Below are 19,799 nucleotides of genomic sequence, written 5' to 3'. Positions count from 1 at the left end.
ATCAGGAGAGGGGAACAGGAATGAAAATAAAAATGAATGATCAGGTGTGGATGAGTGTTTAAAACTTCTGCTACTTAGAGAAATAGTTGAATTGTTGGGCTGTGTTTTGTGGAATAATGTGTTGATGTTAATCCCAGATCCTAAGAATGAAGGTTCAGCAATTCAATGTTGACTCTGAGTTTTAATATTCTTTTCCCACTCTTCAACCTCTAACTGGTTTGTTGATTTGATTGTAATACACCTTTTCCTCTTGTCAGATACTCCAGGGTAAACTTTGTAAAAGAAGGAATCCAGTTCTTTTTTTTTTAATTGAACTATAGTCAGTTTACAGTGTTGTGTCAATTCTGGTGTACAGCACAATACTTCAGTCATACATGAATATACATGTATTCATTTTCATATTCTTTTTCACTGTAAGCTACTACAAGATATTAAATACAATTCCCTGTGCTATACAGTATAAACTTGTTTATCTGTTTTATATGTATCAGTCAGTATCTGCAAATCTCGAACTCCCAATTTATCCCTTCCCACTCACTTCCCCTCTGGTAACCGTAAGTTTGTTTTCTATGTCTGTGAAGGAATCCAGTTCTTGATACTGCTTGACTCCTGTGGGATGCTGATATTCTGCTCAATAAAATTCAAGTAATTGGTATCCTAAAAGAAAATGCTCAAAAGGATGTGGTTAAAATTACCACTAATGGTTTGAGGAGTAAAGAAGGATAAGGTTGTTATTGATAAATTGACATTTTTTACACAGAGCATTTTAGTTGGTAATAAAATTAAGTTCAGTGATGGAATCAGATACCCGAAGAAAGTAGATTGACCCACAAGACACGGCACCAGTGTCCAGCAGCAGTATAACTTTAGCATATTGAAAGTGTCCTAAGTGCCTTTCTGTAATATAGGGAATCTGATGTCTAACAAAATAGTGGGGAGGATACACTGATTCTCACTTATTTCTTAATGAAAAATATACTTTGGAAATAGAGATGGAAAGGTATCAGATCATTCAGAAAGTGTGCACTGTTAAAGGTCTTAGAATCCAAAAGTGATAAAGCTTTTCAATAGTTATTCTCATACCACTATATAAAACTTGACCTAATCACAGAAAAAGGAATTTATTGAGCAGCTACTGTGTGCTCTCCATTGGGTTAAGCCCCGAGATACGGGATAGGTGGGAAGGGTGAAGAATAAGTGTAGGATATATTTTTAACCTTCTGATGGTTTACAGTCTACTTTAAAGGATAAAACTATGAGACCATGTAGACTAGAATTCTAGATTACATGGTGCAGATTGTTCAAAGTGCCGTACAGGTTCAGGATGATGGACTGCTGAGGGCTAGAGTCATTAGAGAAACTTTCAAAAAGCAATTGAATTTCAGCTGGGCCTTGGAAAGTGGTAGTATTTGGATAAACTGAAGGGAGAGAGGAAGGCATGCCTGAGAATAGGGGATTCTGTAGAGGCATAACATTGAAAACAAGTGGACTTTGCAGATCAGTAGAGACTGACCTGGATGGAAAGTGTTAGTGGAAGAATAGGAGAAAATAAAGTTATAAAAATATAAGGGGACCAGAAAACTAATGCATTTTACATTCCTTTAAAATCTCCTTTGGGAAGGGGAGGTTATAGCTCAGTGGTAGAGTGGGTGCTTAACATGCACGAGGTCCTGGGTTCAATCCCCAGTACCTCCATTAAAAAAATAATAAATAAACCTAACTACCTCCCCCCAAAAAATTTTTAATAAAAATTTAAAAAATACAATCTCCTTTGGGGATGATTTCAACTCTCTCACCCTCAGAGTCAAGAAATTCTTCCCAGTAATTTAAATCCCCTTTGCTGCCTTTTTGACCTTTTCCTTTTGTCTTAATTTTTGAAATTCTAAGCTTCTCCCATTAGAGAATTCTTGGTCCTCATTGAGTCCACCCTTTAGTTCCATAGGAAAGAGCTGGTATTTAAAATATCAACACTCCTTGGGGGCGGCATATAGCTCAGTGGTAGAGCACGTACCTAGTGTGCACAAGGTCCTCGGTTCAATCCGCAGTACCTACATTTTAAAAAATAATAAAATATCAACACTCCTTTTGAATATTGATGATGAAAATACTCCTACCATTGTACACATTGGTAAGAGTTTTGTGAGTTGGGGATGTGTTGTAGCACTTTAATGAGGTATGCTAGTTGACATTTATTCAGCAAATGTTTATTAAGCACCTACTGTGTGCAGGTACTGTTCTAAGTGCTTGGGATACTTCCATGAACAAACAAATGAGGATTCTTGTTTTTGAGGGGCTTATATTCTATCAGATGGGTGCTCTGCTAGACCAACTATCAAATAATGTTTCTTCTCTCAAAATTTCTTCTTTTTACAATGGACTGATTTAGTCAGCTGCCAGAATCATCTCTTTAAGACACGCTGACAGCCTTCCCCAAGCAGATAATTTTTCAATCCACAGACAGCAGAATTTACCTTAGGTACAATTTGGTGGGTTTTCCCACCTCCCTTTAGTTTGTACTCCTTCATTCCGCTGACAGCATTTTCTTTTAGAGTATTTTGGGAAAAAGTTTCCTGTCCTTATTTTTCCTCTATAAATTACCTTGCTCACACATGCAGCCTATGAGCTGCTGCTTCTGTGGTTGTATTTATTTGTTGAACAATCCTGTACTTTGAAATGATTCATTCAAGAGCCATGAGGCATTCAAAGCAGGATGTGTGACTCATTTGGTAAACAGCAGCATCTTGTAGAAAGCAGGAGCCTAGGATTGACCAAGGTACAAATGAAAGTTATGTTCGCTTTGAGGTGTATGTATTTAGTCCCTTCCCTTCTGCCTTTCCCCATGTTCCCAAACATAAATGAATCTTGCATTGGGAATAGAAGCACTGCATTGAGGGTGAGAAGCCTTAAGACTGTTGCGTATCTTCCAGTTTCTTCTTTCAGAATGTGTGATCAATTGAAGTAATTAAATAGCAATCAAAAAAAAAAAAACCTCAGCTTCTTTCCACCCTGCTCAGCACTGATACCACTATATTCTAGAGCTTGCTCCCCACAGTTTCTCAATTTCCCTTTTTCAAACTATTTTCTTTCTTCAGAATATGCCCAAGTGTAGATACTATAATAAAAGAAAGCTAGCCTATCCATGAAGCACTGCCAAACCCACAAACTTTGGAGAAGAGGGTAGTTAGGTTTTAGCATAAATGACTTTTCAGACTGTCACAAATATAAACTCAATTCCCTGATACTTTAGGCATTCAGGGCTCATTTCCTAATAACTGAAGTGTTCTGATTTGTCTCCTTCCCCCAGTCTACTCTTCTAAATCAAGGAAAGGGATGTGAATTAATCATAGGTCAGGATATAAAAGCACTTTAAAATGTGAGGCAAATCCACATGGAAACTGGAGCTATGATGGCCAAAAACAACATTTCAGGAATGACTTTGGCTAGGAGTTTAGTGCATATTGCATAGAAATTTCATTGGTCACAAAACTTTACCAAGGCTTTAACTTGAAACTATTATATTTCTAATGCCCATATGCTTGTCCCTGGCTCAGAGTCAACAGACAAAAATTTAGCTTTAGTTTGGCCTGAGCTCGCATTTGCCCTGAGTCTTCTCTCTTCAATTCTGTTTAGTGCTGCTTTTTCAAAAAGCTTCTGGAAGACTAGTCTCAACAGGATTAGAAAAAGAACTCTCTCTAAACATTAACTTGTTTCAAATTATTCTACAAAGAAAAACTAATTTTTACTACAATACCTGTCTGCTTTGAGATTTTAAAAAGGGAAAGAGGAGAGACCGAGCTGAATTCATGCTGTCTGCTAGGTATTAAGTGTTTTATATAATTATTTCATTTTAAAAGCTTAAGAAAAGAGGGGTATGACGGAGTCTTCAGGGGTGCCTGAAATGTTTCATATCTTGATCTGGGTTGTGATTACACCAGCATGTAAAAATTCATTAAGCTATACACATAAGATGTGTGATGTTTGTATATGTTATACATCAATTTTAAAAATTTAAAAACTAGGGGAGGGGTAGGGTGTAGCTCAGTGGTAGAGTGCATACTTAGCATGCACAAGGTCCTGGATTCAATTCCCAGTACCTCCATTAAAATAAATAAATAAACCTAATTACCTCCCTTCTCCCTCCCCCAAAAAATTTAAAAATTTGAAGATTTCATTTAGTGAAATAGATTCCTGATTTCCAGTTCCCACCATGCTTGTTCTTCAAGCCATTCCTAACTTTTTACTTTGCTCTGTTTATTTAGTCAGTTTGCTAAGAGGTGGGATTCCAGTTTCTCATCACAGAAGGATGAATGAAAAATGAAACTTCTTAGAAATGGAAAGTGTTTTACCAAAACTGTACTTTCCCTGCCCATTCTATTACTAATACCAGTTTTCAGATTGACTTCCTCATAAGACTGACATTCCTTTTTATATTTCTTAACATTTCTTCAACTAAGAAAATTTCTTTTCTCATTATTTCTTTTTCCTCCATTGGGGAGTGAAATCAAAAGTAACCAAAATTGTTTTGGTTTGCTGCTTCTGTGTTATCTCTTGTTACTAACAAGGCAGTGCACATGAATTTCATTTAGTCTGTTCTTCTCCCAATTACAGTGCCTTCTGTCTCCATCTTCCTAATTTCCCTATCCTAAGTATTTGCAGATTTGTAGTACATCAGCCATTTTATGAAATGAGGTTGGGAGTTTTCTGCCTGTGTTTTTTCCCTTCCAAGTTTCAGATCCAAAAACATGTGTTGGTAGTTTGGCAAGGGAAACTAAAAAACAGGCTTTTTTGTTTGTTTCTTTCTTTCTCTCTTTCCCAGTTACCTTGTAGCAGGGTTTCTCAACAGAGACACAAATGACATTTGGGTCAGATAATTTTTTGTTTTGGGACATTGTCCTGTGCACTATAGGATATGTATCAGCATCCCAGACCTCTACTCCCTAGAGTTCTGTAGCATCCTCCCAGTTGTGACAATCAAAAATTTCTCCAAACACTGCCAAATGTACCATGGCGGGCAAGAGTTGCCCCTAGTTGAGAACCACTGCTGTATAGTGTAAGCTGCATTTAGAGAAAATGTGCTTGGGGGAAAGAATCAAGTTTGGCACATGATGAAAATTCCCATTAGATCTTCTAGCATGTTATCTAGATCAGAGCTGTCCAAAAGAAATAGAATACAAACCACAAAATGCAAGCTACATATGTAATTTTAAATTTTCTAGTAGCCACATTAAAAAGTAAAACTAAACAAGTAAAATTTAATAATATATTTTATTTAACCCAATATATCCAAAATATTATCATTTCAACATGTAATCAAAATTAATGAGATATGTTACATTCTCTTTTTCTTTTTTTGTACTGTTTGAAATTCATTGTGTGTTTTGATTCATATTACATCTCAATTTGAACTAGCCACATTTCAAGTGCTCAGTAGCCATGTGCAGCTAGTGGCTACCATATTGGATAGTGCAAATCTAAATCATCTTGGTCTCTAGATAGAGTGCAAATTAGCACATAATACTTTCCCTCTCCCATTTATGCCGAGAAACTGTCCTGATTTGTTTACTTGAGCAAATAAGGCTCTAAACTTGTGTTACTATTCAGATCTTTTCCCAAGACTTATAAATTGCCTTCCTGATCCAATATGACTCAAATTCTTCAGCCCCCATTTTGAATGATATCAGCCCTCAAGTGTCTTGGAGATGGTCAATATCTACACATTTATTGAAAATTATCATTATTTACCCTACAACCAGAGTCAGTATTCCCTAAGTTGAGTGGCTGTTTGCCAAAATCTTAGTCATAGGAAAGATCAAAGAAGATCCGTTAAGGGAATTAACAAATGGGAGAGCCAGATTTTAAATGGGCAATAATTCAAAAAGAAAATCCTTTTGGGAGCCCCTCCACTCATTTGATTTAATTCAATAGAATAATCTATATTTTTAATAAGGTCAAATTTTTATCACTTAATTTTAGATGTTTTAATTGAGAAATTGCTTTTAGAGAGATGGTTTCCTAAGTATTCAGTTCAAGATTGACCTAGAGAATTCTTGAGTTAATTCTTAATAAGTAAGAGGGAATAGGGAACAATGAAAATAATAGCGAGATTGACATTCACTTTGATAAAAAGCTTTAGTATCCTTTTGTTCTCTCCCTCCTACTCTAGCTGTGCAAGAATTATGTTGGAGGTAGCAGGGAGAGATGACTGGAACCAAGACCAGGCCAGTGCTCTGCTTCTTAAAATTCTGCCCTTCTGGCTCCTCCTCCTCTGAAGTATGCATGCTACCTGATGTAGTCAGGAAGGATTCTTGACTTTTGTTGTGTCATTGACCCCCAATGGCAGTTGGGTGAAGCCTACGAAGCCCTTCTCAGAATACTATTTTTAAGTCAGTAAAATGAAAGATACAGGATTACACAGTAAGCAATTATTTTGAAATACAGTTATCAAAAAGTCTTAAAATATTTGATAATGTGATATATGTGCTTTTTTAAAGTTAATGCTTTAAATAAGTTTTAGTTTTTAGTGTTCTGGGTTTTATTGTTGTTCTCTTTTTGGGGGGAGGTAATTAGGTTTTTTGTTGTTGTTTTAATGGAAGTGCTGGGGATTGAACGCAGGACCTTGTGCTTGCTAGGCACACACTCTACCACTGAGCTATACCTTCATCCTTGCTTTAAATAAGTTTTAGTGGAAGTTCTGGTAACTATCATAATTTAAAGTGATGAGTAGAAAGGCTATTTTGAGGTATCTATAATAACTAATATGATAAGAAACTAGGTACAATTTCTATTATGAATTAGGAATAAATTTTAGTTAGAGTTTAGTGAAAATAAAAGTGTAATTTTTTTTTTCTATCCGTGATCATGGTTACCAAAACCTCTGAGATGCTATTGGGTGGGAGATCCCTTCAACCACCTTCAGTTCTCTTCAGACCCCAGCTTTTGATATGGAAAAAAATAAATAACCCAAAGTGGAACGGGGTGTTGTGGAAGGGAGTTTGGGGGTGTGCAGCAGAGAGGAACAAGACCTGGAGGACAAAAAAGGCAAGTCAGGACTGTGCAGAACAGTTGTAACAAGAAGGGGAGTTGCCTTTTAAAATATTAAACAGTCCTAACCAGTGTAAAACCTCAAGGTTTAAAATTGTTCTCTGAACAGTTTTGAGCAAACTAAGGTTTTTGATAGTAGAAAAGGACTTTTTGCTTGAAAGTCATTCTTGTATATACTAGAACATAGTGCCGGATTTTTCAAGCTACCTACAGGATATTTCCTTGAAGTACCTATAAATGTATTTTTATTTAAAAAGATTGTTATAACATTACCAATAGATTTTGAAAATTTATGCCCCTGTCTAATTCACGACTCTTCCTATCCATGTAAAATGGTGTTTTTCCTTCACTGTAGATTAGGTTCTGCTCATTTCCTTTTACTGAATACTCGGCAGTCCTAGACCCTCCACAGTGACTTGTTTAATCTACAAATATCCTACCCCTGGTTAACAGACTATCCCCTCCCTTCCCTACCCCCATCCCCATCCTTCTTTCCTTAGGGAAGAATCTGTGACTGAAAAGTTGATGCCTACAGTTAACCAACAATAGAGAAAACTAAAGTTCTTGGCTAAATATCGCCACACTTTAAAATTCGATTTTGTCCTAGACCCATTGGAAACCACTAAGGCAGTCTTCTTTTGACTGTTTTACTTCTTGGTTCTTCATTCTTTTAATTGAAAATTCCCTTTACCCCTTCAGGCCTATGGACCTAGCTTGGAAGGACTTTAGGTCTTAAGCTGGCTTTAGTTATGATAGGGCTCAGAGAAAATTTAGGGAAAGCTACTTTTAAATAAAATAAAGAAACTTAAACAGTTCAGTGTTGCTTTCTTAACTGGATAGGTGCTAGGATGGGGCAACTCCTGTCTGGTTTGTAGTCAAGAAGAACTGTGGAAAGAAGGCTCTAAAGATAAGTTTTGTATCTAAAGAGGAGAGTGAAAAGAGAGGACTAACCAGTCATTATTTTATAAACAAAAAGACAAACAGAACCATGTTTCAGAGCCTGGCTGGTGAAGGAGCTGTGGAAACTGCAGCATCCAAGCTGTTACTGTATTGCAGGCATGTTTTAATGAAGGAAAGTGCTTAGCCAGCCTCAAAGGGAATTTTGAGGGTATCATTTTTTTGAATTACTGCTGTTCATCTGTTCCCTTCACTTCCCTCTTCTGAAGAAAGGGTGGGAGCATAAATTATTGTCCGGTAACCCTATCTTTTAGTCATAAACTGAGGCAGACCTAGCCTCACATTTTCATTGTCCTTTCACCCAAGCCCCTAAATAAATAAAATCTATACCATCTTCCTTTTCCTTTCCCTCATCCTGCCTACAGGCTTCTCCCTACCCTAACAGAAAATTTTTTTGCTTGCATTTGTATTCTACCATTATATAGCCAGCAGCATTGCACTGGCCCCTTTATGGCCGATGGAGCCCAGGCGGGCTGCCCGATGAAGGGAGACAGCATTTGGCCGATGGGGCTGGTGTGTGCCATTACTGTTGGCCATTGGGCCTATGTCCTCTACAGCTCCATCCTGGCTCATTAAAACCCTGAGCCAAATAGCTGGGCAGGCGCCTGCTGCAGCACTGTGGGGTCCAGGAAGTTAAATGGTTCTCCTAATCCTGCATAATTTATCTCCCTGTTAGCCCCCTCATAAATAGTCCAATTCAACCCCGCCATGGAGAGCTTCATTCTGAATTTCCTATTTTCGTGATGACCAGCTAGTGCCCAGCCTTTCCCTTCTTCTTTCTTTATTATTATTACTATTATTAAAAATTATTTTCCCCTTGTTTGCTCTGAGTTTGCCTTCGTGGGATTTTTTTGTGTTTTTTTGTTTGTTTGTTTGTTTTTTATTCTTTCATTTGGAGCCTCCTGCCTGGATCCCACTTCACCAACAATCTGTCCATTTCTCTCGTTTGGACCTGATATTACAGAGCAGTTGGTGCTGCGCTCTTCCCCGTTCTCTCTCCTCCCAGCTTTCTAGTGCTTCTTTTTCTCCTTCCCTATTTTCTCATTTTTAATCCATATCCTCTCCTTCTCCATCACTTCCATTTTTCTCTCCTTTCCATTCCTTCTCCAGCCCCTATTTCCAGGGACCAACCTTATTGCAGGTTGTTTGGTAGGACGTTTTAAATGGGCACTGAATCACTTATTTTTTTTCACATCTCCGTTTCTGTTTCGTTTCAGAGATTTACAAACGAGGACCACCTGGCAGTTCATAAACACAAGCATGAGATGACATTGAAATTTGGCCCAGCCCGAACTGACTCAGTCATCATTGCAGGTATTTGCCGCCCCAGAAGCCACGTGCCTTGATATCACCAGTTAAGATTAATATCAGGGACCAGATGTACTGGGAGCTATACTCCCCTTCTCCCATTAAGAGCCCTTATGTGATCTGCATTTAATCAGGAAAAAGGAACACTAAATGCTCCCAAGTTTCTATTGTGCCTTCCACTCTCAGTTTTTAATGCAAGACTGGGTTTTGTGGTTTTTGAGGGTAGGTGTGTTGAGGTTTTGTCTTAGCTTTTTTCAGTCTGTTCCCTCCTTGCCTTTTTATTAAGACTTTGGAAGATTTACAGACAAAAGATGCCTTTGACATTTCTCCCTACCCACAGGGAAGGGGTGAACAAAAGAAAGCTAGAAAGCCGACCTAGCCTGGCTGCTTCTCTTCCACCGGGTGTTAGTTTTCCCCTGAGCAGGCAGATTGTCAGTTCGTAAATTCAACTTCCCTTCATGAACCCAGACACCAGTGAGGGCAAACAAGACATTTAGTCAATGGGACTTTTCTTAGCCAGTTTGGGTGACCTGGAACCTCTCAACGGTTGTTTTAGATAATTGTTTAGATATTGTTTTGCTCACCTATGCCTTTCTCAAAGGAGCATTCTCACAAACTGCTCTCAAACCACGCAGTAGTCCTGTTATGCCATTTTCAGCTGGACAGACATACAAACCAAAGTGGGCTTTTTATTTTGATACCATGAGGGGTTCTGATTTAGCCTGAGTTAAACAAGCTTATCTCGATATTCAACCAATAGGGAATTTAGTTGGTGGTTATTATATTACGTCAGTTAATGACTCACATAGGTACAATTTCTCGGAGTACTACTAGCCAAAATTCTGCTTCAGACACAGAGAAGGAAAGAGAGAATCTCCTCCCATATTTCTGTACATGAAGAAGGGGGCTTGCCCTACAGATTTCCTGTTCCTTATTAATTAAGCAGGTATTTGTTGAACATCTACCGTGTGCACCAGGCACTTTGCTGGGAGTTTGTGGATTGTAATTCCCAGAAAAAGACTTGAGTGGGGGACGTTGTGATTGATTAAGAAACCCTGAGGGAGGTCTTCAGAAAGGATAGCTAGGGTGTAAACATGTATGTAGGCAACACATACTTAAAGTTATTGCCAAGGCATATGTACATGAAAAAAAAAATTAGTATTTGCAGTCAAGTACAGGTGAATAATACAAACAATATTAATGCTAAGAGAATTAATATTAAGTGAAATTGATCAGAGAAGTTTATGAAAGGTGAATTTGGGGCAAGGTTATCAAGTTAGAGAGGTTATTCCAAATGAGTGGAAGGGCCTATGCCATGTCTCCAGGAATAGTGAGAGAAATTGATACAGGACACTCCCGAGGAAAGAAAATGTTTCCCTGTTACTCTTTGCATTCTCTTTTGGAGTGCTTGTCCAATTGCACACTTCAGCTGTCTTGTCTTCATGTCAATGACTAAACTTACCTCCTTGTCCCCTGAGCCAATTCCTCTCCTTTGTTATTCAGTGATATCAGTATTCCCAAAATCTTGATTTGTTTTATTCTTTCTTCAAATTCTGGCTTTTCTTTCTTTCTGTGCTTCCTGCCATCCACTGTCTTATGCTCTTCCATAGTCCCCAGCTGGCCTCCTTGACTAGTCTCTTGTTCTAATCCATCTTGCATTCTTTTGAAAAGCCAGACTTCCTTAAAGTCTTCTTCTCTGCTCAAAATCTGTCATTATCCTATTTTCTCTTACTTTAAGGCTATTTATACTTTGGTTTTCAGGCTTTCTATACTCTACCCCATGGTATCTACCCAACTTGAGATGCAGCTTATATACCTAACATGATTATCTTGACCTAAACACACCTTTTTCTCCTCATCTATATATTGGTGCCCATAACCTGTCTCTCTCTGTGCCTTCACCTGGCTTACTCCCTTATATTCTAAATCTTTTCTCTACTGTCAGAAGCTGTTCTTTAAGGCTCCAGCTCAAGTCCTGCTTCTTGAAACCCTTCCTGTGTACTCTGTCATTTTTTTTTTATTCTGTCATTATTTTGTCTTTAGTTTCTGCAACAAATTTATTCTCTACTGCACATGGTACCTACTTTTTATATACTTTGATACTCTCTGTATATATTAATTTTATTTCCTCACCTAAAAAAACATTTTCTTAATTCTCTAGGGCAAGAACTATGTCTTATATTTGGGCAAAACTCCTATACTCCTATCTCTTACCACCTCCAAATGTACACACAAATGTATGCATGTAGCACCAAAATACAGAAAGTATTTAGTAAACACTTGTTGATTTCTTTGGAATCATCAGAGCAGTCTAAGGGTTTTCTTATAAATTTTCTGGCTGTTTGGCTGTTTGTTCAGGAATGGGAGAAGTTTGTATGAGCCTCAGATCAGAGATCCAAAAGGCCCTCTTCTGCACAGCAATGCCCTTAGCTGCCCCGTCCTGTTCAACTTGAGTTGTGATTTTTTTATGTGCCCTTACTGAAGTACTCTCTAAGCATAAGGGAATATTACCTCCACTCACCCAGGGATGGAGGGAAAGTGGCTTTATCATTGGCTAACCAAAGCTGCCAGAGAACCTTTTAAAACTATTTTGGGAGGTAGTGGTAATTTTTCCAAACACTCTGATTCAGAAGAGGTTTTGTTTAAATGAAAAAAAAAATTATGTTGTTTCCATGGAAAATCCCACTGGACTATTCCCAATTGATCATGCTAGAAGGAGTGATTTTAATCTTAGGTCTCCTTAAAATATCATTTAAACATTGTTCAATTCCTATCATTCAATTTAGTGGTTTGGAGTATGAGATGAATCCCTGAGATGATAAGCATGCCAAGGAAAACTGTCATAATAGGGTTAGGACCAGGGGACAAGAGTTAACTGACCTAAGAGAAAAAAACTAGAAAAGCAGGTTGGGGAGAAAGAAGATGAAATCTGAAATTCATGTCAGTTGAAAAGTTCCCATGGGTTACCAAGAACCTTCCTCTTCCCAAGGGCAGAGGCACTGTGCTGAAGAAAGATTTGTGTAGTCCCCAAGAGGGTATTTTGGCTGGCAAATATAAATCCAAATATCCTCGTTTCCGGAATTCGCCCTGGGCCCAGGTCTCTGTGAAGTGAGCGCTATTGTTTGCAGTTTCCTTTTCTAGCTCAGGATCTTGCTGTCTTGTTCCCTAGCCCCTAGATTTGCTTGGAATGCTTTCAGAAGGTAACAGACCCTTACCTCAGTGACCACTGAAAGACAAGGCATCATTTCTTACTTGCTAGCTTTAGCATACAGATTGAACCATCTGATCCTCAGTTTCTCCTCATCAGATTTTTAACATCCATCTGCTTCAAACTGCTTACATCAGACCTAGCAGGGAATAAGTGCAAAGAGAAAATGTCACTTAACTGTACTTGATGTTCCAGTCTGGAGGTTTCACGAACTCCACCTGGGTGGGCAGTTTTGTTTTGTTTGGGGATGCAGAAGCTGAAACCAGCCTCTGGGAGAAAGGTGGTTATATCTATAGTCACAGCAAAACATTGTTCTGTCTTCCCTCTGCTGGCCTTGAGGCAACACAGCACAGACACCCTCTGGTGGCCTAGCACCAGTCTTTACTGACTAGACTCCATAAAAGCAAATTTGCCCTAAAACAGAGGTTCTGTCTAAATAGAAAAATAAAAATATGTTCTCTTTATACTCTCAAGTTTTAATTTCAGGTCAAAACTAAAATAGAAATTCCTTTTCTTTTCATGTCTACAGATCAGACTCCTACTCCGACTAGATTCCTGAAGAACTGTGAAGAGGTGGGGCTCTTCAATGAACTAGCTAGCTCCTTTGAACATGAATTCAAGAAAGCTGCAGATGAGGATGAAAAAAAGGCAAGAGGCGGGGCTTTTGCTGAAAAACTGGTGGTGTTCAGATCTAGGCAACTGTCATTGTGCCCTGGGATAATTTGCTTAATTGGTTAAAGCACAAAATTATGGGCTTTGTTCTACAGAACCAGATAGTACTCACTAGTCCTAGTCAGCCATCCAGGTCTTTAGGGGGTCCAGATGATGGATCCGCACAAGTGTTGGATCTTCATCAAAATTCAGTCTTCTTGCCCTTCCAATGGAGTACTATCCAGTAATCTATTTTTTTAAATTATTTTCTGAATATGTTGAAGATGTTTAAAAAAAGATTATAAGTTACTCAGATTTTTTTAGGTAGCATCTTTTTTCTGCCAAATCCCACTCTTTTCTGAGCTAATCTGACTTCTCACCTGTACTGTTTTATTCAAGTGGCCAATCAATAAACACTTACTGAATTTAGACTCTTTGTTTCAGTGTATTTGGCTCTTACCTTCAGGTAGCTCTCTAGAAATAGTCAAGATGTTGAGCTTAAAGAAGGATGTTCTTTAAAGCCTTTCAAAGGTCAACAACCAGGATAGAGAAAGAACTAGAAATTATATTATTTCAGGAGCATTTAAAGAAACTGAGGAAATGTTGCTTGGAAAAGGGAAGATTTTATGTGAACAAAATTGGAATCTTCAACTACTTTAAGAGCTTTCATGTAAAAGAGGGGTTAAACTTATTCTGTGTGCCCCAGACGCAGAAGTAGGACCAGCATGTGGAAGTGATCACGAAGTGTGTTCAATTATGTCTGTGCCACTTAGTATAGATGTTGTAGAGAGGATTAAAATGTTGGAATCACTTCAGATTCTGAGGTGCTGTGCTTCTGATTTTAGCCTTTATATTCCAAATCCCTAGAGAATCCTTTAGTTTGGAAGATCAGAGGAAATTGTTTAGGAAGCAGAGTCAAAGAAAAATAGTTTGCATGGAATAAGGTTTTGGTGAAAAAGGAAAGGAAATTGGAAAGATCAAGGTTTATTCTACTTTAGAACTAGAATTCTGGTTTATTAGTCACTATTCAAATTTGAGTCCAAAAAAAATTTTTTAAAACACGCACAGAAAAATAAATAAATAAATAAATAAATAAATAAATAAATAAATAAATAAATAAATAAATAAATAAATAAATAAATAAATAAAGTCAGATCTATGTTCCATAATAATTCAGAAAAATTCCAATATCTCTATCTCAAAACATCTATACTTTATTAACACATATACCTCCCACAATTGAATGGTGCAGTGAGGCATGGAATCCCATCAGAATACAGAAAAGCGAAGACATAGAAAAAATTTCCAAGGGAGCCCTTTCCTTCTAAGAGGGAGATAGCAGGTAAATCAAGAGAGTTTGCTCAGGATTTTCCCAGCCAGCTTGAATTATAAGAATAAAGTGTTCTAATCACTGGGCATTTTGCATGTTCCATAGCTTTCTGTGAGCTTCATTTCATGCTATCTCCCGCAAACTAAAAGAAAGTGGGGAAAAACTCAGTGGCATGTATCTGTAGTTCTCCTTTCAAGTGGCAAAACTAGCCACAGTCTCCTCATTCTTTTCTTCAGAGACCCAGGCCCTTCATCAATCCATTGCTTCAGCCTGTGTGGTATAATTTTATTTTACAGCTTCCTTACCTCATCCCCCATCATTTCTCTCTCCCCCAAAATAAAAAATAAGTCAAATTTTTTCTACCAGGATGTGAAAGAATTTTAAACCAAACTCATAATAGACAAATTCAAGAAAATTAGCCTCCTTTTAAAGGCTTCAAGTTTTTTCCACTGCCATTTTAGCTCGGTTGACACAGGAAGGAGGCCATTCATAGTTGGTCAGGCCATTACTCAGTGGGCATCTCTCGGTGTTTCTCCCTTCCTGTACAGGGGTGGTCTTCACCTCCCCTTGATGAGAAGCACAGGCTCAGTAGAAAATTGTCTCCAGGAATGTTTAATGAGCTCAAAACTTTCCTGAACCACAGCTTTTCTAGGAGATGCCCCTAGGAGATTTTAAACCTGTGGTTGTGTTTACTTAGAGGCCTCTCCTTCCCACCAACCCTCTGGCTTCAGGGATTCAAGAATTAGGTCAGTTGGGCGTGACATCTTAACATTGTAGGAAAAACGAGGGCATAAATGAAACCATCCTTGCTGTTGCTCATAGTCATCAGATGGGAGAGAAAGAACCGTTACCACCTTCTCTAATGTAGTAGACACCAAATTATCCTCAATTTGCTCAACTACCAAATTTCTAGTGATTAAGGTAGCAAGGGATGAATTAGAAACAAGCTTCTCTTTCACCAAGAAGCCTAGGATATGAGAAGAATAGAACAAAGGATCCGCTTTGTCATGAAACTGAACTGCAATGCCAGCCCTCCTGTTGTGGCGCAGTTACCAGGGCCATCATCTCAGATGGTTTATTGTTCCCTTCAAAGCCGTTTACAGCACCACAGTTCTGTGAGGTGATTGCACCACTGCCAGAAAGTACTCCCTCGTTTCTGGTTTTCTCCCGTCCTGCTCTTAGGACCAAGTTCTAACATCTTGAACTGATCAGACGATCAGCCTTTCCTTTCTTTGTTACGCCAAAATCCTATCTTCCTAAGTTCTAGCCTCTAATACCAGATTTTGGGATGAGATCACCATCAAGCACGGGGAGTTCCCCAGAAAAGACATTTCCTCTCTTGCTGACAGTACCTTCGTAGCCAATCGGCTTTTGTTTGCTTTTGATATTTGGGTAATCTAGTCATTCTGCTTAGCAGAAAAAGTGTTCACAGCTCTCTAGTAGCCAACAGAGCTGGTTGGGAATATGAAGACACTGGATTCAGTAATCACTGTATTTCCTGGAAAATAATATAATCATAGTATTTGCAAATGACATATTTCCCCCCTCACCCTTTTCAGGGTCTTTATAAGCACTTTAAGTTTTTTTTTCCCCTTTTGAAGTCATTATAAATATTCACCCTTGGTGAAGCAGGTTATGACTTCATTTTATACTTGGGAAACAGAAGCCCTGAGAAGTTAAATGATTTGGCCAGAGTTGTACTAAAACCTAGGCTCCACATTTCTTTGCCTTTCAGTTCAGTGCTTTGACCAAGGGCTGAACTTCTTAGAAGTACATTCCCTCATCTTTTAACTAGAAAGATATGGATTTAACCTGAAGGGAATCATGGGGTTGAACTATGTACATTTCTCTCTTTCAGCAGGCTGCTTCTGGGCCCCTAGACATGTCTCTGCCTTCTACACCAGACATCAAAATCAAAGAAGAAGAGCCAGTGGAGGTGGACTCATCACCACCTGACAGCCCTGCCTCTAGCCCCTGCTCCCCACCACTCAAGGAAAAGGTAGAACTCTCAACCAAGAGTCATCCCAAATATTAATTGCTAGATGAAGTTATGATGCTTTAGTTGTATAAGTGTTGTATGATACAGGAGGATTGATTATATTTAAACAAATATTAATTGTTTAGAAGGTTTATATAAATTACACCTTTTCTGTGACCCACCAACTCCACTTAGAAGTCTGTGTAAAAGAGAAATTAATATGTCCACCAAAAGAGGTGTATGAGGATGTCCATAGCAATTGTATTCATTATAGTGAAAAAACTGGAAGCAATCCAAGTGAATGAATGAATCAACAAGAGAATGAATAAATTGTAGTGTATTTCTAAAGTGGAATAATACCACATAGCATTAAAAAAAGAATGGGCTAATGATTACACAGCAGTGTGGATGAAGCTCACAAATGTTATGTTGAACAACAACAAAAAAATTCAGACACAAAAGCACATACTATATGAAGCCATTTATATCAAGTTCAAGAGGCAGCAAAACTATTTGATGATGATGGAACTGAGAACAGTGTTTACCTCTTGTGAGGGAAGGTATAGATTAGGAAGGGACACGGGGTGCTGGAAACAGGCTCTGTTTTGAGTTTACATACGTAAAAAGTCATTTAGTTTTATTTTATCCTTTAGATCAATGTACTTTGCTGTATATATGTTGTACTTTAAAGTGAAAAAGCAAAATCACATAATTCATAAATTGGACATTAAACAATTCAGGAGAAAAGTCTTCCCAAAGGAAAATTTTCTAGTGACTCAGAGGGAATGTCTACCAGGATTCTAATTATTGTTTTTTTAAAGGAAACTCTTTGTGAAGTATTATTTTTATAAATTTATTAAAATATAGCACACATATAGGAAAGTACATAAATTGTAAGTATACAGCTTACTGAATTTTCATAAAGTTTACAGCCTGTGTAACCAGCACCTAGATGTTATCGGAACCTCAGAAGCCCCTCATGCCTCCTTCTAGTCACTACTGTTCTACCAGTGGGTAATTTTAATATCCATTGTGTATAGAGCATCCATACCTCATCTTACCTCCCTCCAGAACTGGTTTGATAACATCTCAAAACTACTCCCTCCATAACATTACAACTATCCCCCCACCCTGTTTCATCAACAGCCAGGCCCTAGAGGCTGTCTAGAGATGTTTTTAGGGCCAGTGTGGCCATAGGCAATGTAAGGTCCTAACAAGCTAACAGTAGGAAGCAGTTTGTTTTATCACAGCATGATCATTATTCAGACTTCCATAGCCCTTTTTTTAAGGGGTCTATAGGAGATATTGGGTTGCCTTATCACCAGTCTTATACCTGCCTTTTCCCATTAGAGATCAGCAGACACTTGAGCATAAGTTTAGAATGAGAGTATCTAGATTGTGAAAAATTGTAACAGTCTTTAGAATTTACGTGATACTGTCATGCTTCTACAAAGATTTCAGGTTGTCTTCCAACTGTCATCTCCTTCATATAGCCATCATCCCTGAAAGGGAGTTAGCCAAAAGGTCTTAACTCGGCATTCCTGCTGAATGGGTGAGTGAGGTATGGGTCCATGATCATAATTAAATCAGGTCATAATTTACGTGAGTAGCCCTAGTGCTCTCGCCGGGAAATTTATACTAGATTTTACGAGCTATGTATTTCCTTGTTAGCAGCTCCTTAAAGCGTTTTGTGATCTGCTGGTGTCTTCTCCCCAGGAAGTTGCCCCAAAGCCTGTTGTGATCTCTACCCCTACGCCTACCATCGTACGCCCTGGCTCCCTGCCTCTCCACTTGGGCTATGATCCACTTCACCCAACCCTTCCCTCCCCAACGTCCGTCATCACACAGGCTCCACCATCCAACAGGCAGCTCGGGTAAGTAAAGAGAGTGAGGAGAAACAGAAAAGCCTGAATCTCTTTCTTCTTTGTGAAATTATTTGATAAAATATAGAGACTTTCTTTTTTTTTTTAATTACAAATATCGTTTATGAATATTGACATAAAAATCCTGAACAACATACTAGCAAATCAGAGCAGTACATTAAAAGAGTTATACACCATGGGATTTATTCCTGGAATTTGAGAATGGGTCAACAGACAAAAAAATTAATCAATGTAATATGTCACATTAATAGAATAAAGGAAAAAAACAAAATCATCTCAATTGAGGCAATAAAAGAATTTGAGAAAATTCAACATCCTTTCATGATAAAGAAAAAAAAAACACTTAATAAACTAGAAATAGAAGGAAACTTCCACACCATGATAAAGGCCATATATGAAAAACCCACAGCTAACAACATACTCAGTGAAGGACTGAAAGCTCTTTCCTTACAATCGGGAACGATGCCCACTTTTACCACTTCTAGTCAATATTGTATTAGAAGTTCTAGTCAGAGCAAGTAGGCAAGAAAAAGAAATAAAAGGCATCTGAGTTAGAAAGGAAGGAGTAAAATTATCTCTAGTCACAGATGACATGGTTTATTTCGAAAACACTGAAGATTACACACATACAAAGGAGACTGTTTCTGAATACTCAAGGAAAACAAGTCACTGAGATTGTCTCTCAAAATAAATCGCCCCCCATAATCTTTACCTTTTTAGTAGACAAGCAAGTAATTTATTTGGGGGTGTACTTCCAGTTTGGAAGTTTAACACTTCTTCAATCTATAAGAAGAATCCTTAGAACTTTAGGAAGTTCATCATAATGGTGGAAGACACACAGGGAAGTATATATTTAGTTCTTGGCCTCAATCATATGGGAGTTTATGGGGACACTACTAAATGAGAGGCTGAAACCCCTTAAGTCATCTTTTTTTTTAAGTCATCTTTTTTAAGCCTGATGTTCCCCTCAGTCCCAGTTAGGGTTCTTCGTCTTTGTTATTGCTAATTTTGTCTGTCTGTTTTGTGTTCACTCCCAGCATGGCCCATACAGATTTCCTAATGGGATGACTTAAGATCCTGTCCCTAGGTTCCTATGGATTATGAGATTGTTGTCAGGATTCAGCCTCTTAAAGTTTATTGTTCTCCAGACCCACTAGGAAAAATACAAAGGGAAAGCTGCTTTCTTAGGCAGAGTAGAGCAAAACGTGGAAAGGAACAAGAACTTACTCGCGTTTGGCTATCATATGACATAATTCAGTTTTGCAAAATGACAACTTTGATCCAAGTCTTCCTTGCCTAAGGCAAGACAGAAGTTACACAGACCAGTGGTAGGGATGTTTATTTGTTATTTGTTCTAAACTCTTACTAGGATTAGCTTCCTATTCACTTGAATTCAGTTTGCTTAATTTGTACGGTGTAAAGATCTTGCCATTTGTCTCCATC

General features: G+C 38.2%; 1 protein-coding gene and 1 non-coding gene across 7 annotated transcripts in view; both read left to right on the top strand.

Annotated features, from left to right (window-relative positions):
* ATF7 (activating transcription factor 7) overlaps positions 1-19,799 on the top strand; it is an 81,927-nt gene that overhangs the window by 47,866 nt on the left and 14,262 nt on the right. For 5 of the 6 annotated variants that reach the window (XR_010382931.1, XM_064491064.1, XM_064491062.1 and 2 more), the window contains exons 3-6: positions 9,216-9,312; positions 13,044-13,162; positions 16,354-16,494; positions 18,190-18,347. Coding sequence is in view for 5 of the 6 variants with exons in the window: in XM_064491064.1 (XP_064347134.1) it covers positions 9,216-9,312; positions 13,044-13,162; positions 16,354-16,494; positions 18,190-18,347 (515 nt within the window). In the remaining variant the exon portion in view is untranslated. The remainder of the gene's footprint in view (positions 1-9,215; positions 9,313-13,043; positions 13,163-16,353; positions 16,495-18,189; positions 18,348-19,799) is intronic. The other variant, XM_031462405.2, reaches the window with a different exon arrangement.
* TRNAV-AAC (transfer RNA valine (anticodon AAC)) lies at positions 1,623-1,695 on the top strand. Its single transcript has one exon. It is a non-coding gene; the product is annotated as a tRNA-Val (tRNA).

This window comes from Camelus dromedarius, chromosome 11 (genome assembly GCF_036321535.1).
Source record: "Camelus dromedarius isolate mCamDro1 chromosome 11, mCamDro1.pat, whole genome shotgun sequence".
In the NCBI taxonomy this organism is placed as follows: Eukaryota; Metazoa; Chordata; class Mammalia; order Artiodactyla; family Camelidae; genus Camelus; species Camelus dromedarius.
The sequence above is the reverse complement of the archived record's forward strand: the minus strand, read 5'-3'. Positions and strand labels throughout refer to the sequence as shown.